This window comes from Papio anubis, chromosome 4 (assembly GCF_008728515.1).
Source record: "Papio anubis isolate 15944 chromosome 4, Panubis1.0, whole genome shotgun sequence".
NCBI lineage: Eukaryota > Metazoa > Chordata > Mammalia > Primates > Cercopithecidae > Papio > Papio anubis.
Window position 1 is genome coordinate 29,563,858 of NC_044979.1, and position 24,335 is coordinate 29,588,192.

Genomic DNA, 24,335 nt, shown 5'->3' on the forward strand with positions numbered 1-24,335 from the left:
TTGATTTTTGCATATATGGCCTTTATTATGTTGAAGTTGTTTCCTTCCTGGTTTGTTGAGTGTCTTTGTCATGAAAGGGTGTCAAAGTCTGTCAGATGCTTTTTTTGCATAAATTGAGATGACCTTCATTCTGTTAATGTGGTGGATTACTTTGATTTTCATATGTTGAACCATCCTTGCATTCCAGGTATAAATCCCACTTGATGATGATGTATAATCCCTTCAATATGCTGTTGAAAAGCCAGGCATGATGGCTCATGCCTGTAATCTGACCTATTTGGGAGGTTGAGGCAGGAGGATTGCTTAAGGCCAGGAGCTCGAAACCCATCTGGGCAACATAGCAACACCCATCTCTAAATTTGAAATTTTGAAAATAAAAATTTAAAAATTGAGAAAAAAATATGCTATTGAGTTCCATTTGTTAGTATTTTATTAAGGGTTTTTGCATTACTATTCATAACAGATGTTATTAGTCTGTAATTTTCTTTTCTTGTTTCTTCTTCTAGCTTCGGTGTCAGAATAATGCTGGTTTCATAGAATGAGTAGGAAGTGTTCTTTTCAGTTTTTGGAAAGAGTTTGAAAAGGATTAATGTTATTTCTTTACATGTTTTGTAGAATTCACCAGTAAAGCCATTTGTTCCTGGGCTTTTCTTCATTGGGAAGTTTTTCGTTACTGATTTAATCTCTTTACAAGTTATAGGTCTATTCAGATTTTCTATTTCTTCATGATTTAGTCTTGGTAGGTTATGTTTCTAGGAATTGTTTATTTCATGTAAGTTATTCAATATGTTCACTTGCAGTTGTTCATAATACTTTTTATAACCCTTTTTATTTCTGTAAAATTGGTAGTAATCTCCTGACTTTCATTTCTGATTATTTAAATCCTCTCTCTTATTTCTTTCTTTCTTTCTTTTTTTTTTGACATAGAACCTCACTCTGTCGCCCAGGCTAGAGTGCTGTGGCATGATCTCGGCTCACTGCAACCTCTGCCTCCCAGGTTCAAGCGATTCTCATGCCTTAGCCTCCCAAGTAGCTGGGACTACAGGCAGCTGCTATCAGGCCTGGCTGATTTTGTGTGTGTGTGTGTGTGTATTTTTAGTAGAGACAGGATTTCACCAGGCTGGTCTTGAACTCCTGATCTGAAGTGATCTGCCCGCCTTGGCCTCCCAAAGTGCTGGGATTAACAGGCATGAGCCACTGCGCCCAGCTCTCTCTTATTTCTTAATCTAGCTTAAGCTTTGTCAATTTTTTTGTTGTTGTTAATTTTGAAATACTTTAAAAACAAGTCACAACACTATGGCCCATTCCATTGTACAAGCTACAGATGCTTGCTTAGCAGCCGAGGGGCACTCTTGAGTACCATATCTGAAAAGTGAATAAAAATCCTTATAAAACAAATATTTAAATAGTTTCCATAGGAACATAAACAGTGTGTGAACTATATCCTAGTCTTCCATATTGTCACATCCATGCGAACCCAACTCTTACGAAAAGTGAATAAAAATCCATATAAAACAAATATTTAAATAGTTCCCATAGGAACACAAATAACGTGTGACCCATATACTGGTCTTCCATCTTGCCCCATCCATGCGAACCCAACTCTTATGAAATCCCTTAATTCAAGCAGGACTCATAGTTAACAACAACGAGAGTGATATCTACATATTAATACTAGCGGAAGCACAGGTTGCTGAGTGATGTTTCATTCCATTTGCCCAAGCACAAGTCACAGGCAGGGTGCTAATGTCCTGTTCCTCTATCTGGGGTGGGAGGTCGTGGTTCTAGATTTGCTGCATGAGTTTCGATGCTGGTCCTGACATCACATGTAGATTGTTGGCCTCTGGAATCCAGTGAAAGTAGAAGCAGCAGCAACAGTGTCAGTGCCCATGTTTTTAAAGAGCATCCAATTACCTACATATATTTTGGGCAGATCACACTGCTCAACAATCTGATCAAGGACATCACATGTTCTTCCCATATGCTGGATGAATAATACTTCTCACTGATGTCGGTCTCTTTTGCAGCAGGGGCTTTACATGTGCATGATCATAAAGGATTGATGAAATGATCCATATACTTCATCATTCATATAATACCTAAAGGTCTGTTCACTTGACTCATCTTCCTTATCAGAGCCTGTCCTTTTTTTTTCTCTTTTCTTTTTGAGACAGAGTCTCGCTCTGTCACCCAGGCTGGAGTGCAGTGGCGTGATCTTGGCTCACTGTAAGCTCTGCCTCCTGGGTTCACGCCATTCTTCTGCCTCAACCTCCCAAGTAGCTGGGACTAAGGCGCCCGCCACCACACCCGGCTAATTTTTTGTATTTTTTTTTAGTAGAGATGGGTTTTCACCGTGTTAGCCAGGATGGTCTCGATCTCCTGACCTCGTGATCTGCCCGCCTCCAGGATGGTCTCGATCTCCTGACCTCATGATCTGCCCACCTCGGCCTCCCAAAGTACTGGGATTACAGGCGTGAGCCACCGTGCCTGGCCCTGTCTGTTCTTTTAATATGATATTTTTGGCAATGAAGCTGATGCCACATGAAATATCTGCCTGGCTTAGCTGTGACTCTCACTCTAGAGTCTGGTAGAAAATACTTGTCCTATGCTGGGTTGATTACACTGGTAATACTTCAGATTTAAGCCTCACATCCTCAGATCCAGGAAAGCAACTGCTAGTATCAAGCAGTTACATACTGAAACCAAACTCAACTCCTGTGTCAAAGACACAGTGGACATTGGAGGCTACCTGCATAAAGGTCTCAGGATTGGTACAGCTACTTCCTACATGGAAGCTGACACCAGTGACATCAATATTTAGCTCTTTTGCCCATTCCAGAAGAAGCCTGCTGGCTTTGAGCTTGGCACCAGATTTAACACTGAGGTGACGGACTGCTTTGGAATCATCATTTGCAATCTTAAAAACCAACTCTGCTTTGAGTGTGTTCTGGCAACTGACATCAACTTGACCTTATTACCGAAAATCATCATCTGGACTCCATTATCGGCAGTGTACTTAATTTGAGACATTTGTTTACAAGAATTTGCATAGATAAACCTCTTTGGGGGCATCCCCAGAATCTGCACCAATTGTATTTCAGCCTTGCTAGCACAGTCAAATCCTGTCCCAATGGCAGTGAGAGTCTTCATGATGGCTCTGCTATCATTATGTTTGACTGCATGAAAGGGGGTGACATGAGGAAGAACTTTTTTTTTTTTTTTTTTTTTTTGAGACGGAGTCTCGCTCTGTCGCCCAGACTGGAGTGCAGTGGCCGGATCTCAGCTCACTGCAAGCTCCGCCTCCCGGGTTCCCGCCATTCTCCTGCCTCAGCCTCCCGAGTAGCTGGGACTACAGGCGCCCGCCACCTCGCCCGGCTAGTTTTTTGTATTTTTTAGTAGAGACGGGGTTTCACCATGTTAGCCAGGATGGTCTCGATCTCCTGACCTCGTGATCCGCCCGTCTCGGCCTCTCAAAGTGCTGGGATTACAGGCTTGAGCCACCGCGCCCGGCCGAGGAAGAACTTTTAACCATCTTAGATATATCTTTAGAATGTCTCTAAGGTCCATGACATAGAAGCCATCCTAATCATCATCAGAAGAAAATTCATTAAATTTTTGGTCCAGAATGTCCTTGGCAGTAAAACCTTCATCAAGGAAGCGAGTGGCGGTGAAACTCTTCATTACTAAACTTTTCATGGTTTCTTGATGTTCCTCTGAAACACAACAAAATGGAAAACTAAGAGATGGAATTGAAAGAAATATTTCCAGATTCTCACAAAGACAGTTCTCCAGGAATTCCAAATCCTGCCTCTTGTGCCCTCAGAGCAGCAGTGGAAACATTCTCAGAGCACCTGGGTACCACGGAAAGTGAAGATGCTGCTCTCTGAGCCAGAGCTACAGGACCTCTCTGCTGTGCCTGTCAGTGCCTTGCTTCTGCTTGCCAGAGATGCTGGCCCAAGGTAGCGCTGGAGCTGTTGGCAGAGGGGCGGCCAGTGACTGCGGCTGCCGGGACTGACCTTGTTGATCTTTTTGTAGCATCCCCTTGATTTTCCTATCCTCTCTTTTGTTAATCTTTGCCATAAATCTTTATTATTTCCTTCTTTCTGCTAGCTTTGGATTTAGTTTGTTCTTTTTCTGGTTCCTTAAGGTATAAAATTAGGTTGTTGACTTGAGTCCTTTTTTTCTTTTTTAATGTAAGCATATACAGTTATACATTTTATTTCTCAGCACAGTTTTTGTTGCATCCCATACGTTTTGGTATGTTGTGTTTTTTATGCTAGTTCAGTTTAGTTCAGTTTTATACTAGATTTTATACTAGTTCAGTTTAATATGCAACATTGGGGTTTTTGTTCTGTTTTATTTTCTAAACATAAACACAGAAACACAATACAAATGTATAACTTAGTGAGTTACTATATGCGGATGTCCTTTTAGCCACCACCCAAGTCAAGAAACATCTTCATTTGTCTGAAGGTGTTTTCTGATTTCCCTTCCTTGACCCATTGGTTTTTTTAAGAGTATGTTGTTTAATTTCCACATATTTGGGAAATTTCTAGTTTCCCTTTTGCTGTTGACTCCTAGTTTTATTTAATTGTGATCAGAAAAGATATTTTGTATGATTTCAGTCTTTGAAAATTTATTAAGACTTACTTTGTGGCCTAACGTATCAGTCTTTTTAAGGAGTGGTATATTTCTTATTTCTGTCACTGGGTCCCAACTCGAGAGTTTGGAGTATTTACCAGGGCTCCTCTTCGATATCTCTGAATTCCAGTTTTGATTTCCCCAGTCTTGTGAGAATGTCCAGAGATCTTCAGCTTCTTAGCCTCGTGTCTTCCACTTTCAAATTGGCAAATGCCATGAGGGGAAAAGTGGAGCCGAAGAGTGAACTGAACTCTATGCTCTTCCATTCCCTTCTCTCTGGGATCTGTGGCCTCATATTTTAGCGCTGGTGTCTTTAAAAACGTTCTTTGTGGGGAGTATTTAGTGAATTTTTTTTCTTTTCTTTTTTTTTTTTGAGACCAAGTCTTGCTCTGTTGCCCAGGTTGAAGTGCAGTAGCGTGTTCTTGGCTCACTGCAACATCCACCTCCTGGGTTCAAGCGATTCTCCTGCCTCAGCCTCCTGAGTAGCTGGGATTACAGGTGCATGCTATCACACCAGGCTAATTTTTGTAGTTTTAGTAGAAATGGGGTTTCACCATATTAGCCGGGTTAGTCTCGAACTCCTGACCTCAAGTGATCTGCCTGCCTCGGCCTCCCAAAGTGCTGGGATTGCAGGCTTGAGCCACTGCGCCTGGTCTTAGTGAATCTTTTCTGGTAGTTTATGAATTGGTGTAATAATACCAGATGGTCTGTTATAACCAAAGTTGAAACACCCGATGAATGTTATGAGAGAGGTAGCATTATTGTTTAGGGAGCATATGGACATGAAACTAACTCCTATGTGTTGTTAAAAAGCTTTGCTACCTTTTCTAAACAAATTTTATAGAAAAAAGTCTTACAGGCCAGATGTGATTGTTCATACCAGTAATCCTAGCACTTTGGGAGGCTGAGGCAGGCAAGCCCAGGAGTTTGAGACCAACTTAGACATTATAGCAAGACCTGTCTCTACAAAAAAAAAAAAAGAAAAAAAATTAGCTGGGTGCCGTGATGTATGCCTGTAGTCCCAGCTATGCAGGAGGCTAAGGTAGGCAGATCACTTGAGCCCAAGAATTTGAGGCTACAGTGAGCTGTGATGGTGCCACTGCCCTCCAGCCTGAGTGACAGAGAGAGGCCCTGTCAAAAAAAATTTACAAGATCTGTATCACTTTTTAAAAAATTGAATATAAAGTACAAGTTATTTTTAATAAAAAGGTAATTACAAAAGACATTTTAAAAATAATCAAACAGCCGGGTGCAGTGGCTCATGCTTGTAATCCCAGAACTTTGGGAGACCAAAGCAGGCAGATCACCTGAAGTCAGGAGTTTGAGACCAGCCTGGCCAACATGGTGAAACCCCGTCTCTGCTATAAATACGAAAATTAGCTGGGTGTGGTGGCACATGCCTGTAATCCCAGCTACATGGGAGGCTGAGGCAGGAGAATCGCTTGAACCTGAGAGGCGGAGGTTGCAGTGAGCCGAGATTGTGCCATTGTACTCCAGCTTGGCCAACAAGAGCGAAATTCTTTCTAAAAAAAAAAAAAAAAAAAAAAAAAATTCAATCATCATCAAAGGTACTTGAAAAATAAATTTCCTGTGCATCCCTACCCTCCAAGTTAACCAGTTTTGCATCTCTACCTCTAAGATTACTGGTTTGCCCGGGGGTAAGTAATTGTTTTGTTTTGTTTTGTTTTGCTTCTGCCCTTCATTTTTGAGGTCTCTACTTTTAAGGAGATAGAAATGTTTAAAGTCAGAAGTACAGATAATTGAGAATGATACGGTTGGTGTTTTCTGCTAGTTTCTATCGTTTGGTTTCTGCACAATGTGGCACTGCACAAGCAATTTTTTCCCCAAGGGTCTTGACCCTGGTGGGTTGACAGGTGGATTTCATTTGGGAAAAAGATTTTTTTTGTTTGTTTGTTTGTTTTGAGACAGAGTCTCACTCTGCTGCCCACGCTGGAGTGCAATGGTGCAATCTCGGCTCACTGCAACCTCCGCCTCCCGGGTTCAAGCAATTCTCCTGCCTCAGCCTCCTGGGTAGCTGGGACTACAGGCACACACCACCACGCCTGGCTAATTTTTGTATTTTTAGCAGAGATGGGGTTTCACCATGTTGGCCAGGCTGGTCCAGAACTCCTGACCTCAGGTGATACACCAGTCTCGGTCTCCCAAACTGCTGGGATTACAGGTGTGAGCCACTGCGCCCAGCCTACATTGGGGTTTTTATTGTTGTTTTGTTTTGTTTTCTAAATGTAAACACAGAAACACAATGCAAATGTGTAGCTTAGTGAATTACTATATACGGATATCCTTGTACCCACCACCTAAGTCAAGAAATAGAACTTTGAGCACAGTGGTTCAAACCTGTAATCCTGGCACTTTGGGAGACCGAGGCAAGAAGATTGCTTGAACCCAGAAGTTTGAGACCAGCCTGGATAACATAGCGAGACCCTGTCCCATTTTTATAAAAAAAGAAAAGAAAAGAAATAGAACTTTACTGGCCATTCCACTCCAGAAGCTATTCTTGTACCATTTGACATAACTACTTTCCTCCCCATAGAGGTAACCACTGTCCTTTTATAATAATCTTTTGTGTTTCTTTATGGTTTTATACTTAGTGGCTTAGTGGGTCCAGCTGGTTCTTTTTTTTTTGAGCCGGAGTTTCGCTGTTGTTGCCCAGGCTGGAGTGCAGTGGTGCAATCTTGGCTCACTGCAATCTCCGCCTCCTGGGTTCAAGCAGTTCTCCTGTCTCAGCCTCCTGAGTAACTGGGATTACAGGCACCTGCCACCATGCCCAGCTAATTTTTTGTATATTTAGTAGAGATGGGGTTTCATCGTGTTGGCCAGGCAGGTCTCGAATTTCTGACCTCAGGTGATCCACCCGCCTTGGCCTCCCAAAGTGCAGGGATTACAGGTGTGAGCCACCGTGCCCAGCCTGTTTTTTAATATGTTTTCTGAGTGTCTTAATCTGCAGGTTCTCTCTCTGTTAATTTTTTTTTTTTTTTAAGACAGAGTCTTGCTCTGTAGCCCAGGCTGGAGTGTGAAGTGTGATCAATGCTCACTGCAGCCTTAAACTCCTGGGCTCAAGGGATCCTTCCCCTCAGCCTCCCGAGTAGCTGGGACTAAGGGGCATGCCACCACACATGGCAAAGTTTTCAAAAATTTTTCCTAGAGACAGGGTCTTGCTTGTTACCCAGGCTGGTCTCAAACTCCTGGCCTCAAGCGATCCGCCTGCCTTGGCCTCACAGAGTGCTGGGGCTACAGGCGTGAGCCACAACACCTGGCCTCTGTAGATTATTTATCTGTTGAACTATCAGGGCCATTTGACCTGTAGAGTTTCCCACAGTGGATTTTGCTGATTTTATTGTCATGATTCAGTTCTACTCTCCTTTGTTTTTCCTGCAAATTAGCTGCTGGATCTAGAGGCTCAATGAGGCACAGATTTGATTCCCTTGTTATTTTGGTATCTCCTTTCATCAAGAGGCATATAGTGTTTGGTTTTCTGGTGGTTCTGATTGTTTACCACGATGAAGCAGATTACCCCAAAACTTAAGTGATTTGAAATAAAAACCATTTTATTATATCTCATAACTTTGTTGATCAGGAATTTGAGCGGGCTCAAATCAGCATCCGGGATCCTGATTGTGCTCCTTCGGGTTTCATCCATTTGGTGGCTGAGCTGGTCTGGAGGTTCTAAGATGGCTTCATTTACATGCCTGACAGTCTGGTGGGAATGACTGGAAGCCTGGATTCAGTTGGGCCCCTCTAGATTTCCATGTGGTCTCAGGGCTCTACCACGTTCTCTCCAGCAGAGTAGTCTTAAGTTTTTACAGGCAGTGGCTTTCCTCAGAGTAGTGTTCAGGATACCAAGGCAGAAGCTCCAAAGATTCCTTTGACTTAACCTTGAAAGTTCCAGAATGTCACTTCCTGCCATATTCTGTCAGTTATGCAAGGTATCAAGGCCAGTGCAGATTCAAAGGCATGTAGATTCTACCTTTCAGTGTAGGATTAGCATTATATTCACAGCTATCTTTAATCCACCTTATTCTTTTTTGTGTGTGATGTAACTAGCTGTTATTGTTCAGTGCTTAGTCCATTAATTGTGGGTTGTGAAGTGTTAATATTCTAAATCTGTTATTTCTTTACTTACATGCTGTTAGGTTAGTGCCAAAGTAATTGTGGTTTTTGCCATTGTAATACTTCTATAAAGAGACTCTTCTCATCTGTTAGGTTACTTAGGAGTACAGTTTATATAGGAAAACCAAGATAAATACATGATTTTTTTCCCTTGTAAGATAATGAGTTTATATCTGCTTGTAATTGTTACCAAAAATGGCCTGTGGTGGCCAGTTTGTTTTTTCCTTGTATTCCTTGCTGAATCCGAAATGGTCCTATCTCTGGCCAGCTGGTTGCCTCCTTGGCTCCTCAGTACTTTTGAAATGACTCTAGTAGTCTTATTGTCTTCTGTCCTTTCTAGTATGACAAAATGTATCATGGGCCTGTCTTGTATATTTAATATTGGTATCTTTTAGTGGGAAATTGAATTTAAAGGCTACAGTGTAGGCGCTAGGGATGCAACTTGTTACTGAGTTGGACAGTATGTTTAGGGCTTTCAGTGGATAGAGCTAGGGAATTGTATATATTTTATGTATCTATATAGGATATATAAATTATCTATGTGTGTGTATACATATGTAGAAAAGTAGGTATATAAATAGTGGGTATAAGTACTTAAAGGTAAAATACCTCATGAATTTATATTGCCTTTTCAACTACAGCATTATAAAGTTTTTAACTTAAGCCTTTTTGTCTGTACTTCTTTTCTTCCATACTGAGAATCCAGGTTGTGAGGGACACAGACGGTGATAGAATATCTCATAATTACTCAGTAGCTCTGTCCCACATTAGCCTAGTCAGTAGCCTCAGACTAACAATGCTAACACTACTACTATCAGTATGTACACTGAAAACAAGCGTAGTTTTGCATGTGCTCTCCCCTTTCTTCCACACTGTGTCTATACAGAGCTTGTAATCATTACATACCATTTCTCTTTTGACCTTCATTTATTCGTAATTGTTGTAATAAACTATGGTTAATATTCACCCCCAGTCCTTACATTGATGCCTTGTTCTCTCTAATCAGTTTGATTGTCCAAAGCTCTTTTTTTTTTTTTTTTTTTTTTAAAGCAGATTGTTTAGGAAGGGCTTTTAGGAATAATATCTACATTCTTGCAAGTAACAGTTTCTGGCCTTTATAATTGAAAATTAGTTTGACTTGACATAAAATCTTCGTCACATTTTCTTTCTTAGCATATCTTTACCATGTTCTTTCATTTTCTTCTGCCATGAAGTGTTCAAGTCAAAGTAGATGATAATCTAATTTTTTCCCTTGTAAATCATTTGCTGTTTTTATATAGATGTCCAAATTATTTTATTCTTTTTCTTTAAGTATATTAATTTTACCAGATTATGTCTCAGTATTGGTTATTCTGGGTTGGTATTTTTAGGTATATGATATACTCTTTCAATGTATAGTTCCATGTCTTTCTCTCTTACCACCCAACATTTCAGAAACCTTTTCTGTTTTTTTTTTTTTTTTTTTTAAGAGATGGGGTCTTGCTCTGTCACCCAGGCTGGAGTGTAGTGATGGGATTATATTCATTTATTTACCCTTCCTCTTTTGATAACTTTGATACCAAATTTTTTAAATTAAAAAAAAAATTAGTAGCAGGGTCATAGCGCACTGTAACCTCAAACTCCTGGGCTCAAATGATTCTTCCTCCTCAGCCTCCTTAGTAATTAGGACTACAGGCACACACCACCACACCCAGCTAATTTTTTAAATTTTTGTAGAGGCAGTATCTTGCTATGTTGCTCAGGCTGGTCCCAAACTCCTGGCGTCAAGCCTCCCACCTCTGCCTCCTAAAATGCTGGGATTATAGGCGTAAACTGCCTTGCCCAACTAGGAACATTTTCTTGAATTACAGTTTTTGATAATTGTTCCGTTTCCTTGTTTTGATTTTCTTCTTCAGAGATCTCTGTTGTCTAGATGTTAGATCTTTGTCTCTGTTCAATATTTGTCATTTCCTCTTGAATCTTTAAAATTTTTTTTTATTTTAAAAACTCCTTTTCATGTGTTTCTCTTAAGACATCATCTGATGTGTTTAGTCACAGTGAAATTCCTCCTAGTCTTCATCTCTGAAGGGATTTTCTTCTTTAATTTCTGTTTTTTTCCTGAGATTTTTACCGCATTTCTGAAATTTTCCTTCCCAATTCTGTTCTTCCGTATCTTGTATCATTTTCTTAACGTTGTTTAGCTCATTTTGAAATAATAGGCTAGGTTTTTAAACCTGTTTTTCTGGTCTTCTTTCCTCATAAGGTGTTACTCTGCTTATTTTCTCTTTCAGCCATGTATGACATTTGACCTCAGTTGCTTATTTTCTGTGAAATTAGTTTTTCTGAATTTCTAGAAGAAGGTTTGATTAAGGATAATACTTTCAACCTTTTCTTCCTTCATTTCTATTATACTTGTCCTATATTATTTTGGGTTTTTTTCACAGCAGTTTTTCCTCAGTTGGGGTCTTTTCCTCGTTGTTTGGTTTCAAGGTTTTATAAAGGCTAAACTATTGGCATCCCCTTCACACTTATACTCACTGGCTATTGGATTGGGTAAAACCTCCTCCATTTTCTTTTTTTTTTGAGACGGAGTCTCACTCAGCCGCCCAGCCGAGTGCAGTAGTGTGATCTCGGCTCACTGCAACCACCGTCTCCCGGATTCAAGTGATTCTCCTGTCTCAGCTTCCAGAGTAGCTGGGATTACAGGCACCCGCCACCATGCCCAGCTAATTTTTGTATTTTAGTAGAGACGGGGTTTCACCATGTTGGCCAGACTGGTCTTGAACTCCTGACCTCAGGTGATCTGTGTGCCTCGGCCTCCCAAAGTGCTGGGATTACAGGCATGAGCCACTGCGCCCGGCCCAACCTTCTCCATTTTCAACTGCCATCCTCAGATTGGCTCCTTGTACTTTCCAGTGAATCTCTGTTGGTTCTTGGTGTTTCTCTGTTCTTAGGTCCATTAGATACCATGTTGTTTGCCTCTGCTTCCACATTTACTGAGACTAAAACTACACAGGTCTTACAGATGTCACTGGCTTGTCTCTTTCCACTTATATTTTGGGGTTCTTGTAGATACCCTTGGAGATAACTAGACAACACCTAGTTTTGTTGCTGTCTAATGCTCTGTTTTTATGAGGGATTTGTGGAGATTGTATAAAGCTTCATAGAAACTTTTTGCTATTTAAAAATATATCAGCTAGGCATGGTAGCTCACGCCTGGAATCCCAGCACTTTGGGAGGCCAAGGCAGGAGGATCGCTTGAGTTTAGGAGTTCAAGACCAGCCTGGGCAACATGGTGAAACCCCATCTGTACAAAAAATACAAAAATTAGCCGGGTGTGGTAGCAGACACCTGTAGTTCCAACTACTAGGGGGCTGAGGCAAGATTATCTCTTGAGCCCAGGAGGTCGAGGCTGCAGTGAGCTGAGATCGTGCCACTGCACTCCAGCCTGGGTGACAGAGTGAGACCCTGTCTCAAAAAATAAAAAGATATTAATGTGATCAAAGTAAAGATATTCTGATGGTATATTAAATCATAGGCATGCTTGGATTACTGGTTAATCAATGGCTAAAAACTTTGGAAGATTTTTTACTTGAGAAAGGAAAATTGGTGCTATTAGTACTGCATTAATTCATTAAACATTTGTTGAATACATTTGAGACGTGATGCTTGGACTAAAAAGTACAAAAATTAGTAAAATATACTATATCTGTAAAGAAGTTAACACCTCATGCTTACTTTGTACCCCTTATTTCATCGAAAGCTAATGTTGGGGTTTTTTGGTGGGGGGTGGGAGGGGTGGTTTTTTTAAAAACAGGGTGCCTGTTGCCTGGGCTCAAGCAATGCTCTCGCCTCAGCATCCCAAGTAGCTGGAACTACAGGTGCATGCCACCATGCGCAGCTAATTTTTTAGTTTTTAGTTTTTAGTTTTTTTAGACAGGGTCTCACTCTGTCACCCAGGCTGGAATACAGTGGTGCAATCTCGGCTCACTGCAACCTCTGCCTCCTGAGTTCAAGCTATTTTCCTGCCTCAGCCTCTTGAGTAGCTAGGATTACAGGAGAGTGCCACCACACCCGACTAATTTTTTTGTATTTTTAGTACAGACAGGGTTTCACCATGTTGGCCAGGCTGGTCTTGAACTCCTGACCTCAGGTGATCTGCTTGCCTCTGCCTCCCAAAGTGGTGAGATTACAGGCGTGAGCCACTGTGCCGGGCCCCAGCTAATTTTTTAAATTTTTTGTAGAGGCACGGGGGTCTTGTCATGTTGCCCAGGCCAGTGTCAAAACTTCTGGGCTCAAACAATCCTCCCCCTTTGGTCTCCCAAAGTGCTGTGATTATAGGCACGAGCCACACGCCCAGCCTAAAGCTAAGTTTTATGTCAGTAAATCTGTAATTAGGAAATTCAGGGTCTTTATTTTCCATTTACTTTAGGAACTTGTACAAGCCGTTTATTCTACCTGTTTCTATATCTTAACTTGCTTCATATCTATCTTTGGAAAGATCTTGAAGGATACACAAGGGATTATGTATTACTTGTGAAGAGCTCTGTCTTCATAAGAAATTGATCCCTTCTCTTTACAATATACACTGTTCCTGAATTGAGGTTGAAATTTTTTTCAGTCCATTATTGCCAGTCCATGTTAGTCTTCTTCCAGAGGCTGTTTAGCATAGAATTGGATTAGAATTAAACTAATTAACTAGTTGTCTACAATCTACTGCATGATTTTGTTTACAAAGTTGTCTTCAAAATATGGCTCCCCTTTATAATTGTGACTAGCTACTAGAGACCAGATTTTATACTTTGGTTCTTTTTATTATGTCTGTAGATAAGTTTATTTTTCCGTTGAAAGTGATTTCAGTAGCATATGTAGCACTTTGCCAAGTCGTAATTCATCAGGAAATAATTGAAAGGACCAGGCACGGTGGCTCATGCCTGTAATCCCAGCACTTTGGGAGGCCGAGGCAGGAGTATCACCTGAGGTCAGGAGTTCAAGATCAGCCTGGCCAACATGGTAAAACCTCGCCTCTACTAAAAATACAAATATTAGCTGGGTGTGGTGGTGCACATCTGTAATCCCAGCTAGTTGGAAAGCTGAGGCAGGAGAATCACTTGAACCTGGGAGGCAGGGGTTGCAAGTGAGCCTAGATTGTGCCGCTGCACTCCAGCCTGAGTGACAGAGCGGGACTCTGTCTCCAAAAAAAGAAAGAAAATAATTGAAGGATGTGAAATATTTACTAGAGCCAAGATAGCTTTTCTTCTGTTTTATCAGGAACTAATAATTGAAATGTAGGGCTACTGAGACCAATATAAAATATATTCTTATATTTATAGATATATTAAAACAGCTTCTGGATTCAATTCTTAGAGTGAACAAAGCTTTATTTTAAGCAAGAAAAGAGAAGAAACATCCAACCAGAGATTAGGACTGGAAATTATACAGTGGAAATTATTTAGTGGAGACTTTTGGGACATTTTTCTTCATATTCTTGACACCCACACAGTCATTCAAATCAACAAGATTGTATCTATTAATTTAACTGATAGCTCTCGTGCCTTCCTAGAATTAGTCAGATTTTAGGTAATTACTTTGTTGAACAGAGCGTGTAACAATGTATTTTGAACTGTTGGCTGAATTACTGGGTGATTTAGCCTGTCAGATTTTTCTTTATACGTTGGTCTAAATATGTTTATATAAGTATTGAGATTGTGGCATTAAAATTAGAAAAGTAGTCTTCTTTAAGACATCTTTGTCTAATACGCTTTCAGGTTCATGCATGGGAGATCTCAGACCAGTTGTTACAGATCCGACAGGATGTGGAATCATGCTATTTTGCTGCACAGACCATGAAAATGAAGATTCAGACCTCATTTTATGAGCTCCCCACAGACTCTCATGCCTCTTTACGGGACTCATTGCTAACCCATATCCAGAACTTGAAAGACTTGTCACCTGTCATTGTAACGCAGGTAAATCCTGTGCTTCTCATTAGAGAAATTTGTATGGCCATTTGAATTTATCAGGATTATTTTAATTGGTATTGTTAGGCCATGTGAGGTAATGTTAACTTCATTACAGATATACTGCTGTATTCTTGTAAGTGGATAGAAAATGAAATTTTTAATCTTTTGTATTAATCTTAGAGTTCATTTGGTTTTGAACTAACTTAATACCAGAAGTGGTTAAGGTGAGTATGTGTTTTCACAGGCATGCTAGGTCAGAGGTTTAGGTAGTTGCCTTTTAAGAAATCCTTTCTGGGCTGATTGGCTTTAGCAAAGGTCTCATGAATGAAAGGTTGAACTAGAGTATCTGTCCTTTTCCCCCTTGGACAGGGAAATACATTAGATAGGAAAACCGGAAGCTTCTGTGAGTACATACTCACGTGTGTCCTCTGCCTGGCATAGAAGTGTCCTTGAAGAGGAGGCTTTTGCTTAAGTCTTCAAGATGAGAAATGGAAAGAGAAGGGAAATGGCAATCCATTATTTGAGAACTGAGTCAAAGGTCTGACTTTGTTAGTAGCTTTGACCTTTGGCATAGTATAATTTATATGTCTGTGAAGTTCTGTGGTATTGCCAAATAAAAGTAAATATTGATATATTTTGAGGAATGTCCATATTCTGTTGTTTGACTTCTTTTCTGTTTTTTTTTTTTTCTTTAATTTTTAAAAGTTAACTCTTAAATTTCAGCAATTTATAGCTAACCCAGAAGAGTTTACATCAGATACATATAACTGAAGGTTGGGAGAAATGGGGGAGGGAAGGTTAGTCTAGTTGTTATATTGTTTGGAAGAAATGTAATTTCTTTGCTTCCCAATTAATATTTATTGTAACCCTATTTCTGTTCATCTGTCTTCATTTATTCTCTCTTATTCAGCTTGCTTTAGCAATAGCAGATCTTGCCCTACAGATGCCTTCCTGGAAGGGATGTGTGCAAACACTGGTGGAAAAGTAAGTAATTTATATTGACTGTATATTAGCATTTGGAATTGCCATTAACCTACACAGAGAAATTTGTTGGCAATAGCTAGATATTTGACTATTTCCCTGAACTCTTAACATAGAATTATGTTATTAACCTTTGTTAGATTAAGTGAAACTTATCTAAAATTTTAAATACCACTGAAATATATTGTGTGGGTTGTAAAAGACTAGTAATTTATGTAACACACACTTCTTGAATTAATTGCAGCAAAGTCTTTTATTGCCTTGTGGATCACTCTCACTAACTGGCATGACAGCCGTTTTGTAAAAATATAGAATTTAAGAGTATATTAAATGAGAAGTTGTTATGAATATATGTTCTTACTAATTGGGGTTTGTTTCACGTTTATCAGAGGGACAGTATTCTTTTTAGACACACAGAACTTGCTACTTTGAAACAAGCGTTCCTTCTGGGTCCTGGCAAGATAATCTTGATATTTGCTTGCATTTGGTTGGGAAGTTATTTTTGAATAAAGTCTAGATGTACTTTTTACTTACAATGTAGTGTGTCATTACAGCCTTTTATAGATAACTTTTTATTTATTTTATTTTATTTTGAGCTGGAGTTTCACTCTTGTTGCCCAAGCTGGAGTTCAGTGGTGTGATCTCGGCTCACTGCAACCTCCGCCTCCCAGGTTCAAGTGATTCTCCTGTCTCAGCCTCCCAAGTAGCTGAGATTACAGGCATGTGCCACCACGCCCAGCTAATTTTTATATTTTCAGTAGAGGCGGGGTTTGGCCAGGCTGGTCTCGAACTCCTGACCTCAAGTGATCTGCCCACGTTGGCCTCCCAAAGTGCTGGGATTACAGGTGTGAGCCACCTCACCCAGCCTGTATAACTTTTTAAAAAATTATTTTTATTTTTTTTGAGACACAGTCTTGCTATGTCACCCAGGCTGGAGTGCAGTGGCACAGTCATGGCTCACTACAACCTCAGCCTCAACCTACCGGGCTCAAGTGATCCTCCCACCTCAGCCTCCTGAATGGATGGCTTATTTTTTAAAGAAAAATTTTATTGGGGAAATTGACACATGCTCCTTGAAAAAATTCTAACAGTATGGAAGCGAACCCCATCCTCTCTCCCTATCCTTATATATTGTTTTTGAAACAGGGTCTCGCTCTGTCACCCAGGCTGAAGTGCAGTGGTGTGATCATGGTTCACTGGAACCTGCAACTCTTGGGCTCATGAGATCCTTCTGCCTCAGTCTCCTAAGTAGCTGGGATTACAGATGCACACCATCGTGCCTGGCTAATTAAAAAATTTTTAATGTAGGGACGGACTCCCTGTGATGCCCAGGCTGGTCTTGAACTTGTGGGCTCAGGTGATCCTCCTGCCTTGGCCTCCCAAAGTGCTGGGATCATAAGCATGAGCCAGCACACCTGGCCCTTAACCCTGTATTTTACAAGCAACCACTATTAACAATCGGCTATGTAGAGTTTCCTTTATGCATTTTAAAATAAATAAGTGCATATATATTTTAATGTACAAATACCTATGTATTTGTTCACCCATATTCAATATGTTTCATACATGTTTTTCACTTACTACATTGTGGACGTTTTTTCATGTTAGGACATATAGATATCACGTTCATTATAATGGCTATGTTTCATTGAAAAACTGTGTCCTTTTTTTAATCTTAACTAATTGTGGAGGACATTTATGTTTATATCTTTTTTCTCTCCTTTAATAGTGGTGGGAATGCTGCTTTTGTTGTGAGTTACTCTGATGGCTGTTATCTTACGTGATTGTGTATTTTCTGTCTATAAATAACATATCTCCCCTTTTTTCTTTTGCAGATACAGCAATGATGTTACTTCTTTGCCTTTTTTGCTGGAGATCCTTACAGTGTTACCTGAAGAAGTACATAGTCGTTCCTTACGAATTGGAGCTAATCGGCGCACAGAAATTATAGAAGATCTGGCCTTCTACTCTAGTACAGTAGTGTCTCTATTGGTGAGTAAGTTTGAAATACTAAGTTGCTGCATAAAGGCAGAAAACCATGATGGTTATTTTGTAATCCAATTGCATTATTGTGAAATAGCTTTCTTTGCAAAATTTAATGATGATGCTTTGGCATTTATGTAACACCTTACCATTACAACATACTTTCAGAAACTATGCTTTTTAAGTTTCTGTATAATCCTCTAAAGGTGACGTTATCTCTTTTATGAATGAAAAATGGACTTTAGAGTTATACAACTGTTAATTCAGAATTTGAACTAAGGCCATCTCATTATATATCTTGTGCTCTTCTACTGCTTAATGCTCCAAACTGTTGACTGTTAATAAAGGATCGTGCAAAGGGAAGTGTGTATAAACCTACTTTACTAAGAAAGGATCCTTCCTTTTTTTTTTCTAATTGATACATGAGAGTGGTACATATTTGTGGGGTTACATGTGTTACTTTTATTTTTTGAAACAGGGTCTCTGTCTCCCAAGCTGTAGTACAGTGGCATGATCTCAGCTCACTGCACCCTCCCCTCCTGGGCTCAAGTGAACCTCTCACCTCAGCCTCTTGAGTAACTGGGACTACAGGTGTGCGCCACCATGCCCAGCTAAGTTTGTGTTTTGTTTTTTTTTTGTAGAGATGGTGTCGCTTCATGTTGTCTAGGCTGGCCTTGAACTCCTGACCTCAAGTGATCCGCCTGCCTCGGCCTCCCAAAGCTCTGGGATTACAGGCGTGAGCCACTGTGCCCAGCCACATGTATTATTTTTATCCAAGTATATAATATGTGATGATCAGATCAAATCAGGTGATGATCAAATTGAGATATTCATCACCTCAAACCTTTATCATTTCTTTGCATAGGGAACATTCTAAATCTTCTCTTTCAGCTATTTTGAAGTACTCAATAAATTATTAACTATAGTCACTTTTTTGTGCTATGTAACACTATAACTGATCCTTTCTATTCAGCTGTATTTGTGTACCCATTAATCAACCTTTCTTCATCCTCCCCTCCCCATTACCCTTCCTAGCCTCTCTGATCACCATTATTCTACTCTTTACCTCTATGAGATCCTGTTTTTTTTTCCACTCCAACATAGCAGTGAAAGCATGCGATATTTGTCTTTCTGTGCCTGGCTTATTTCACTTAACCTAATGTCTAACAGTTCCATCCATGTTGCTGCAAATGACAGGATTTTATTCTTTTTGTGGCTAATGAATATTTCACTGTGCACCTATACCATTGTTTCTTTATCCATTCAGCCATTGATAGGTACTTAGGTTGATTCCATATCTTGGCTATTGTGAATAGTGTTGCAGTAAACATGGGATTGTAGACATCTTCTTGATATACTGGTTTCTTTTCTGGGTATTTATCCAGCAGTGGGATTGCTAGATCATATGGTAGTACTATTTTCAGTCTTCTAAGGAACTTCAATACTGTCTTTCATGACTGTACTACTTTATGTTCCAGAGCGTTCCCCTTTCTCTGCATCCTTGCCAGCATTTGCTATTGATCTTTTGCCCATTTTTTTAAATCTTTTTTTTTTTTTTTTTTTTTTTTTTGCTATTGAGTTTTTTGGGTTCCTTATATATTGTCGTTATTAATCTCTTATTGGATGGGTAGTTTGCAAATATTTCCTCCCATTCTGTAGGTTGTCTCTTCACTTGGTTGATTGTTTCTTTTGCTGTGCAGAAGCGTTGTAGCTTGATGTAATCCCTTTGTTGACTTTTTTTGCTTTGGTTACCTTTGATTTTTAGGTCTGTCTTAAGAGATCTTTGCCCAGATCAATGTCCTGCAGCATTTCCCTAATGTTTTCTTGTAGTAGTTTTATAGTTCACATCTTGCATTTAAGTCTTTAATCCATTTTGATTTGATTTTTATATATTGTGAGAGAGAAAAGAAAGGATCCTCTCTTAAAGATGAACTGAAATTTTGAGAGGGAGGTGATAGAAGATTTAACTTGACCTTTTGAGTAGTAGTAGCCCATTATGGATGAGCTAATACACATTTTTAAAAGAATTAGATGTGATTAGGCTCCTTTCAGTTAGTCGACATTTTTAATACGCTAGAGCAGGAGTGGGTAAATCTATAGCTTATGGGTTGGCTGCCTCTTTTTGTAAATAAAGCTTTGTTGGAACACAGTTATGCCCATTTGGTTATATTTTGTCTGTCTATTATTTTGGACTATATCAGCATAATTGGGTATTTTTCACAGAGACCATATGGCCTGCAAAGTGTAAAATATTTGTCTGGTTCTTTTTTTTTTTTTTTCTTTTTTTTTTTGAGACGGAGTCTCGCTCTCGCTCTGTTGCCCAGGCTGGAGCGCAGTGGCCGGATCTCAGCTCACTGCAAGCTCCGCCTCCCGGGTTTACGCCATTCTCTTGCCTCAGCCTCCCGAGTAGCTGGGACTACAGGCACCCGCCACCTTGCCCGGCTAGTTTTTTGTATTTTTTAGTAGAAACGGGGTTTCACCATGTTAGCCAGGATGGTCTCGATCTCCTGACCTCGTGATCCGCCCATCTCGGCCTCCCAAAGTGCTGGGATTACAGGCTTGAACCACTGCCCCCAGCCTTATCTGGTTCTTTATAGAAAATGTTTACTGGTTCCTAAAGTACATGGTAATAAATTGATTAGCCCATATCTCATTTATAGGTCTTTATAGTCCAGCTTAATTTTCTCAATAATGTGGTTATACAGCTTGAATATCCCTTATCTGAAAGGCTTGGGACCAGAAGTGTTTAGGGAAGGGCAAAAAAAGTAGTATTTGGGATTTCTGAGTTTTTAAAATTTTGGAATATTTTCATTATATTTACTGGTTCAGCATTCCTAATCTGAAATGCTCCAGTGAGCATTTCATTTGAACGTTATGTTGGCACTGAAAAACTTTTGGATTTTGGAGCATTTTGGAGTTTGGATTAGGGATACTTCACCTATAGTAAATTATTTTTCAGAGATGTGTTTCAGTACAGCAAGATCATAGATCTTTTTGTTTGAAAAAAATTAAAATTCTGTTAAAAATTGTGTTCAGTTTTGTATTAGAAATTCATTGGAGGGCTGGGTGCGGTGGCTGACCCCTGTAATCCCAGCACTTTGGGAGGCTGAGGCAGGCGGATTACTTGAGGTCAGGAGTTTGAGACCAGCCTGGCCAACATGGTGAAACCCCATCTCTACTAAAAATACAAAAATTAGCCAGGTGTGGTGGCACACTCCTGTAGTCCCAGCTAGTCGGGAGGCTGAGGCAGGAGAATCACTTGAACCTGGGAAGCGGAGGTTGCAGTGAGCCGAGATTGCGCCACTGCACTTCAGTCTGGGCGACAGAGGGAGACTCCATCTCAAAATAAATAAATAAATTAATTAAAATAATTCTTTTAAGTTAAATATATGTTTCTCACTTAGCCATTTATTTTAAAGAAATCGTTTTATGGAAAATTAGAAAATATGGACAGCAAATTACATTCAAACCATCTGGAGATCATACAGTTAACCCTTTCCTCTATGAACATACTTCTTTATGGACATATATACAGATATTTTAAGCCCAAATGCGATTATACTTTACCTACTCTTCTGCATCTTGCTTTTTCAGTCATCTGCTTATCTTTTCATGTTAGTAAGTTTTCATATCATCTGATAAACCCAGACCATATTCACATTTCACCAGTTAGTCCTAAGATACTCTTTACAGGCCGGGCCTGGTGGCTCATGCCTGTAATCCCAGCACTTTGGGAGGCCAAGGCTGGCAGATCACAAGGTCAGGAGCTCGAGACCATCCTGTCAACATGGTAAAACCCTGTCTCTACTAAAAATACAAAAATTAGCTGGGTGTGGTGGCATGCACCTGTAGTCCTAGCTACTTGGGAGGCTGAGGCAGGAGAATTGCTTGAATCCAGGAGGCAGAGGTTGCAGTGAGCCGTGATTGCACCACCGCACTCCAGCCTGGGTGACAGAGTGAGACTCCGTCTCAACAAAAAGAGAGAGAAAGAAAAAAAAGATACTCTTTACAAAGAATATCCAATCTATAACGATGCCTTGTATCAGGTTCTTAGTCACAGCCCCACATCCTGTTCCTTCTTTAAAATGACATGACTTGTTGAAGAGATTGTACCAGTCGTTTTATAGAATTATCTTACCTTTATGATTTTCTGATTGCCTCTCCTTTGTTTCATTTAGCTTGTTTTTCTTTTCTCTGTATTTTCTCTAATTGGAAGTTGTATCCAACACAGCCCTTCTCAGTAGGGGTTCCTCAAGAGAATTAAACCTAAAGCTTTCATTATATGTAATGAATTCTTTCCTCTACATTTATAATGGTTCTAGCTATATACCACCCTTAGGATAATTAAGAAGATAAGCACTCAGATAATTTTCTGAAGGACTTAATTCTTATACAATAAACTTTTTTGTAGCTATAGAGCCTCTCTATGTTGCCCAGACTGGTCTCAAACCTGGTCTTAAATGATCCTCCCTCCTTGGCCTCCCCTAATGATGAGATTACAAACGTGAACCACCACACTTAACCTATAGGATTTAATTCTTTCCTAGGATCCTGATTGAGAAAAACTGAGAGGCTTGGATGATTAGTTTTTAAAAGTTAAACATTTTGGGATAGAATATATCATAGGTACTTGATGCTATGTCTTAGTGTATATACAGCATTCGGTAGTGATGCTAGGGTTGACCACTGGATTAGGATGAAAGTCTGATCCTTCCATTTTTAAAAGTCACCTTCCTCCTTTGTAATATAATGTAGTTTGTGTGATGGAAGCTTGTTATTTTATGAATGTTCAATTCCCTGTCAGACTTTAGCCTAATTATTTTACATTCCAGTAGATAATCCTTACTTTAATCAATAATTTCATTATGGGCCAGGCAATGTGGTTTATGCCTATAATTGCAGCATGTTGGAAGGCTGAGGTGGGAGGGTTGCTTGAGGCCAGGTGTTCAAGACCAGCCTGGGCAACATAGCAAGACCCTGTCTCAAAAAAAAAAAAAAAAAAAAAAAAGAATTAACCAAGCATGGTGGCATACACCTGTAGTCCCAGCTACTCAAGAGGCTGAGGCAAGAAGGATCACTTGACCCCAGGAGTTCAAGGTGGCAGTGAGCCATGGTTGTGCCAGTGTACTCCAGTCTGGACAACAGAACAAGACTCTGTCTCTAAAAATAATAATACTTTCATTTTGCAATGGCTTACAAAATGATATTTGACTATTTCTGTCATTCCTTGTACATATAAGTTGGCATTCTTATGGGCTCCTACTAGAAGGGTAGGATAAATCTTAATTCTTTTCAAAATGAGGGTTTATTTTAAAGCTGCCTTGAATGTTAATTTTTTTTTTCTTTTTCTGTTTTTGTCTTTTTGAAGTATGATGGACTCATGTTCATTAGGTCTAACCAGATGTTTCCTTTCCAAGTTTCAGAATCCCATTCTTTACCAGTCAGTTTCCTGACTTTCACATGAGAAGTGTGGAGAGACTGTAAATTCAACTGTTGTTTGTAATTCAGCAAGTCATACAACTAAGTTTTGTATATGAGTTTCAGCAGTGCTAACTTTGTGGCCACAAAAAATAAGAGCTGCTTTTAGACTTGGCATGAAAGCTCTGGTGCTCACACTATGGCTTGAGTTGAGAATTAATGGACTGGAATTTGTCATTTTCTTTTTGTAAGCACTTGTGAACTTAAAATAATCCAGTCCACATGTATTTTGTGTCATGATTACTGCCACAGAAGTCAACTACAGCAGCCACTTGGGCATTCAAGGCACGTGCTTGACTTAGCACATCATGACAGTCAATCACAGGTGATATTTTCCTAATTGTGATGCAGTCTGAAAAATATATTTCCTGTGGTGCTTAAAAATGTCTCTGATTTTGTCATGTAGCTTGTCATGTTATAAGACCCAGGGGATGAAATTAGTACAAAATGGCCAAGAAAAAAATAGGCATGTGGCTGTAATGCCGGGTTCCAAACTCCTCTTAAGACCTTTTCTCGTTTAGTTTCCTGCATGCTCTCCTTTAATGGTTACATTCTATCCTATTTCTTGTTAGTATTATACTTTTGTGGTCTCTCCTAATGGACCCATTCCTAAACATGGTGTTGAACTTTTTGAAGTTTTAAATGTGTTTCTGCATACTATCATAGCTGAACTGAACCTGTGCTTCTAATATTTTTGTCTCTCCACTTTCTATTTTGTTAATCTAAGATCTCAATTCTTGTTTATCCCTGCTATCTTTTTACTGGTGAGCTCTTCTGGACTCTGGCATTTATCTTGAAGCTTTTGAGGACTTACTTTAAGAGACAGATTTTTAACGTAGCATAGCTCTCAAAGAGGAACAGAAGATAACTCTTAGTTCTGATGCTTTAGAATGTATGTTTGATTTAATTTGCAGAATTTCATCTTTTCAAAGAGATTAGTTTTAGAAACAGGTTTTTTCAGAATTTGGTCCTTCAGTTTGAGTCTGTAGTTAGAATGTACAAGCAAATCCTTCCACTTGTATACATCATGTCTTATTAAAATTGAAATGTCATTCAAGAAGTATAAAGGCCAAGTGATTATGTAATTATATATGCTTGTTGGAAAAAGGTGGAGTTGGAAAAAGGTGAGTTTATATCAACAGCATCAAAGATTCAATTGAGAGTTTGAGACAGGTTGAG

The 24,335-nt window shown here is 39.6% G+C and overlaps 1 protein-coding gene and 1 pseudogene across 4 annotated transcripts in view; one reads left to right on the top strand and one right to left on the bottom strand.

Moving 5' to 3' along the window:
- TNPO3 (transportin 3) overlaps positions 1-24,335 on the top strand; it is a 102,989-nt gene that overhangs the window by 23,691 nt on the left and 54,963 nt on the right. For all 4 annotated transcript variants that reach the window (XM_003896577.4, XM_031665171.1, XM_017957148.2 and 1 more), the window contains 3 exons: positions 14,520-14,720; positions 15,625-15,698; positions 17,531-17,687. In XM_003896577.4, coding sequence (XP_003896626.1) covers positions 14,520-14,720; positions 15,625-15,698; positions 17,531-17,687 — 432 coding nt within the window. The remainder of the gene's footprint in view (positions 1-14,519; positions 14,721-15,624; positions 15,699-17,530; positions 17,688-24,335) is intronic.
- LOC108584781 lies at positions 1,662-4,038 on the bottom strand (annotated as a pseudogene).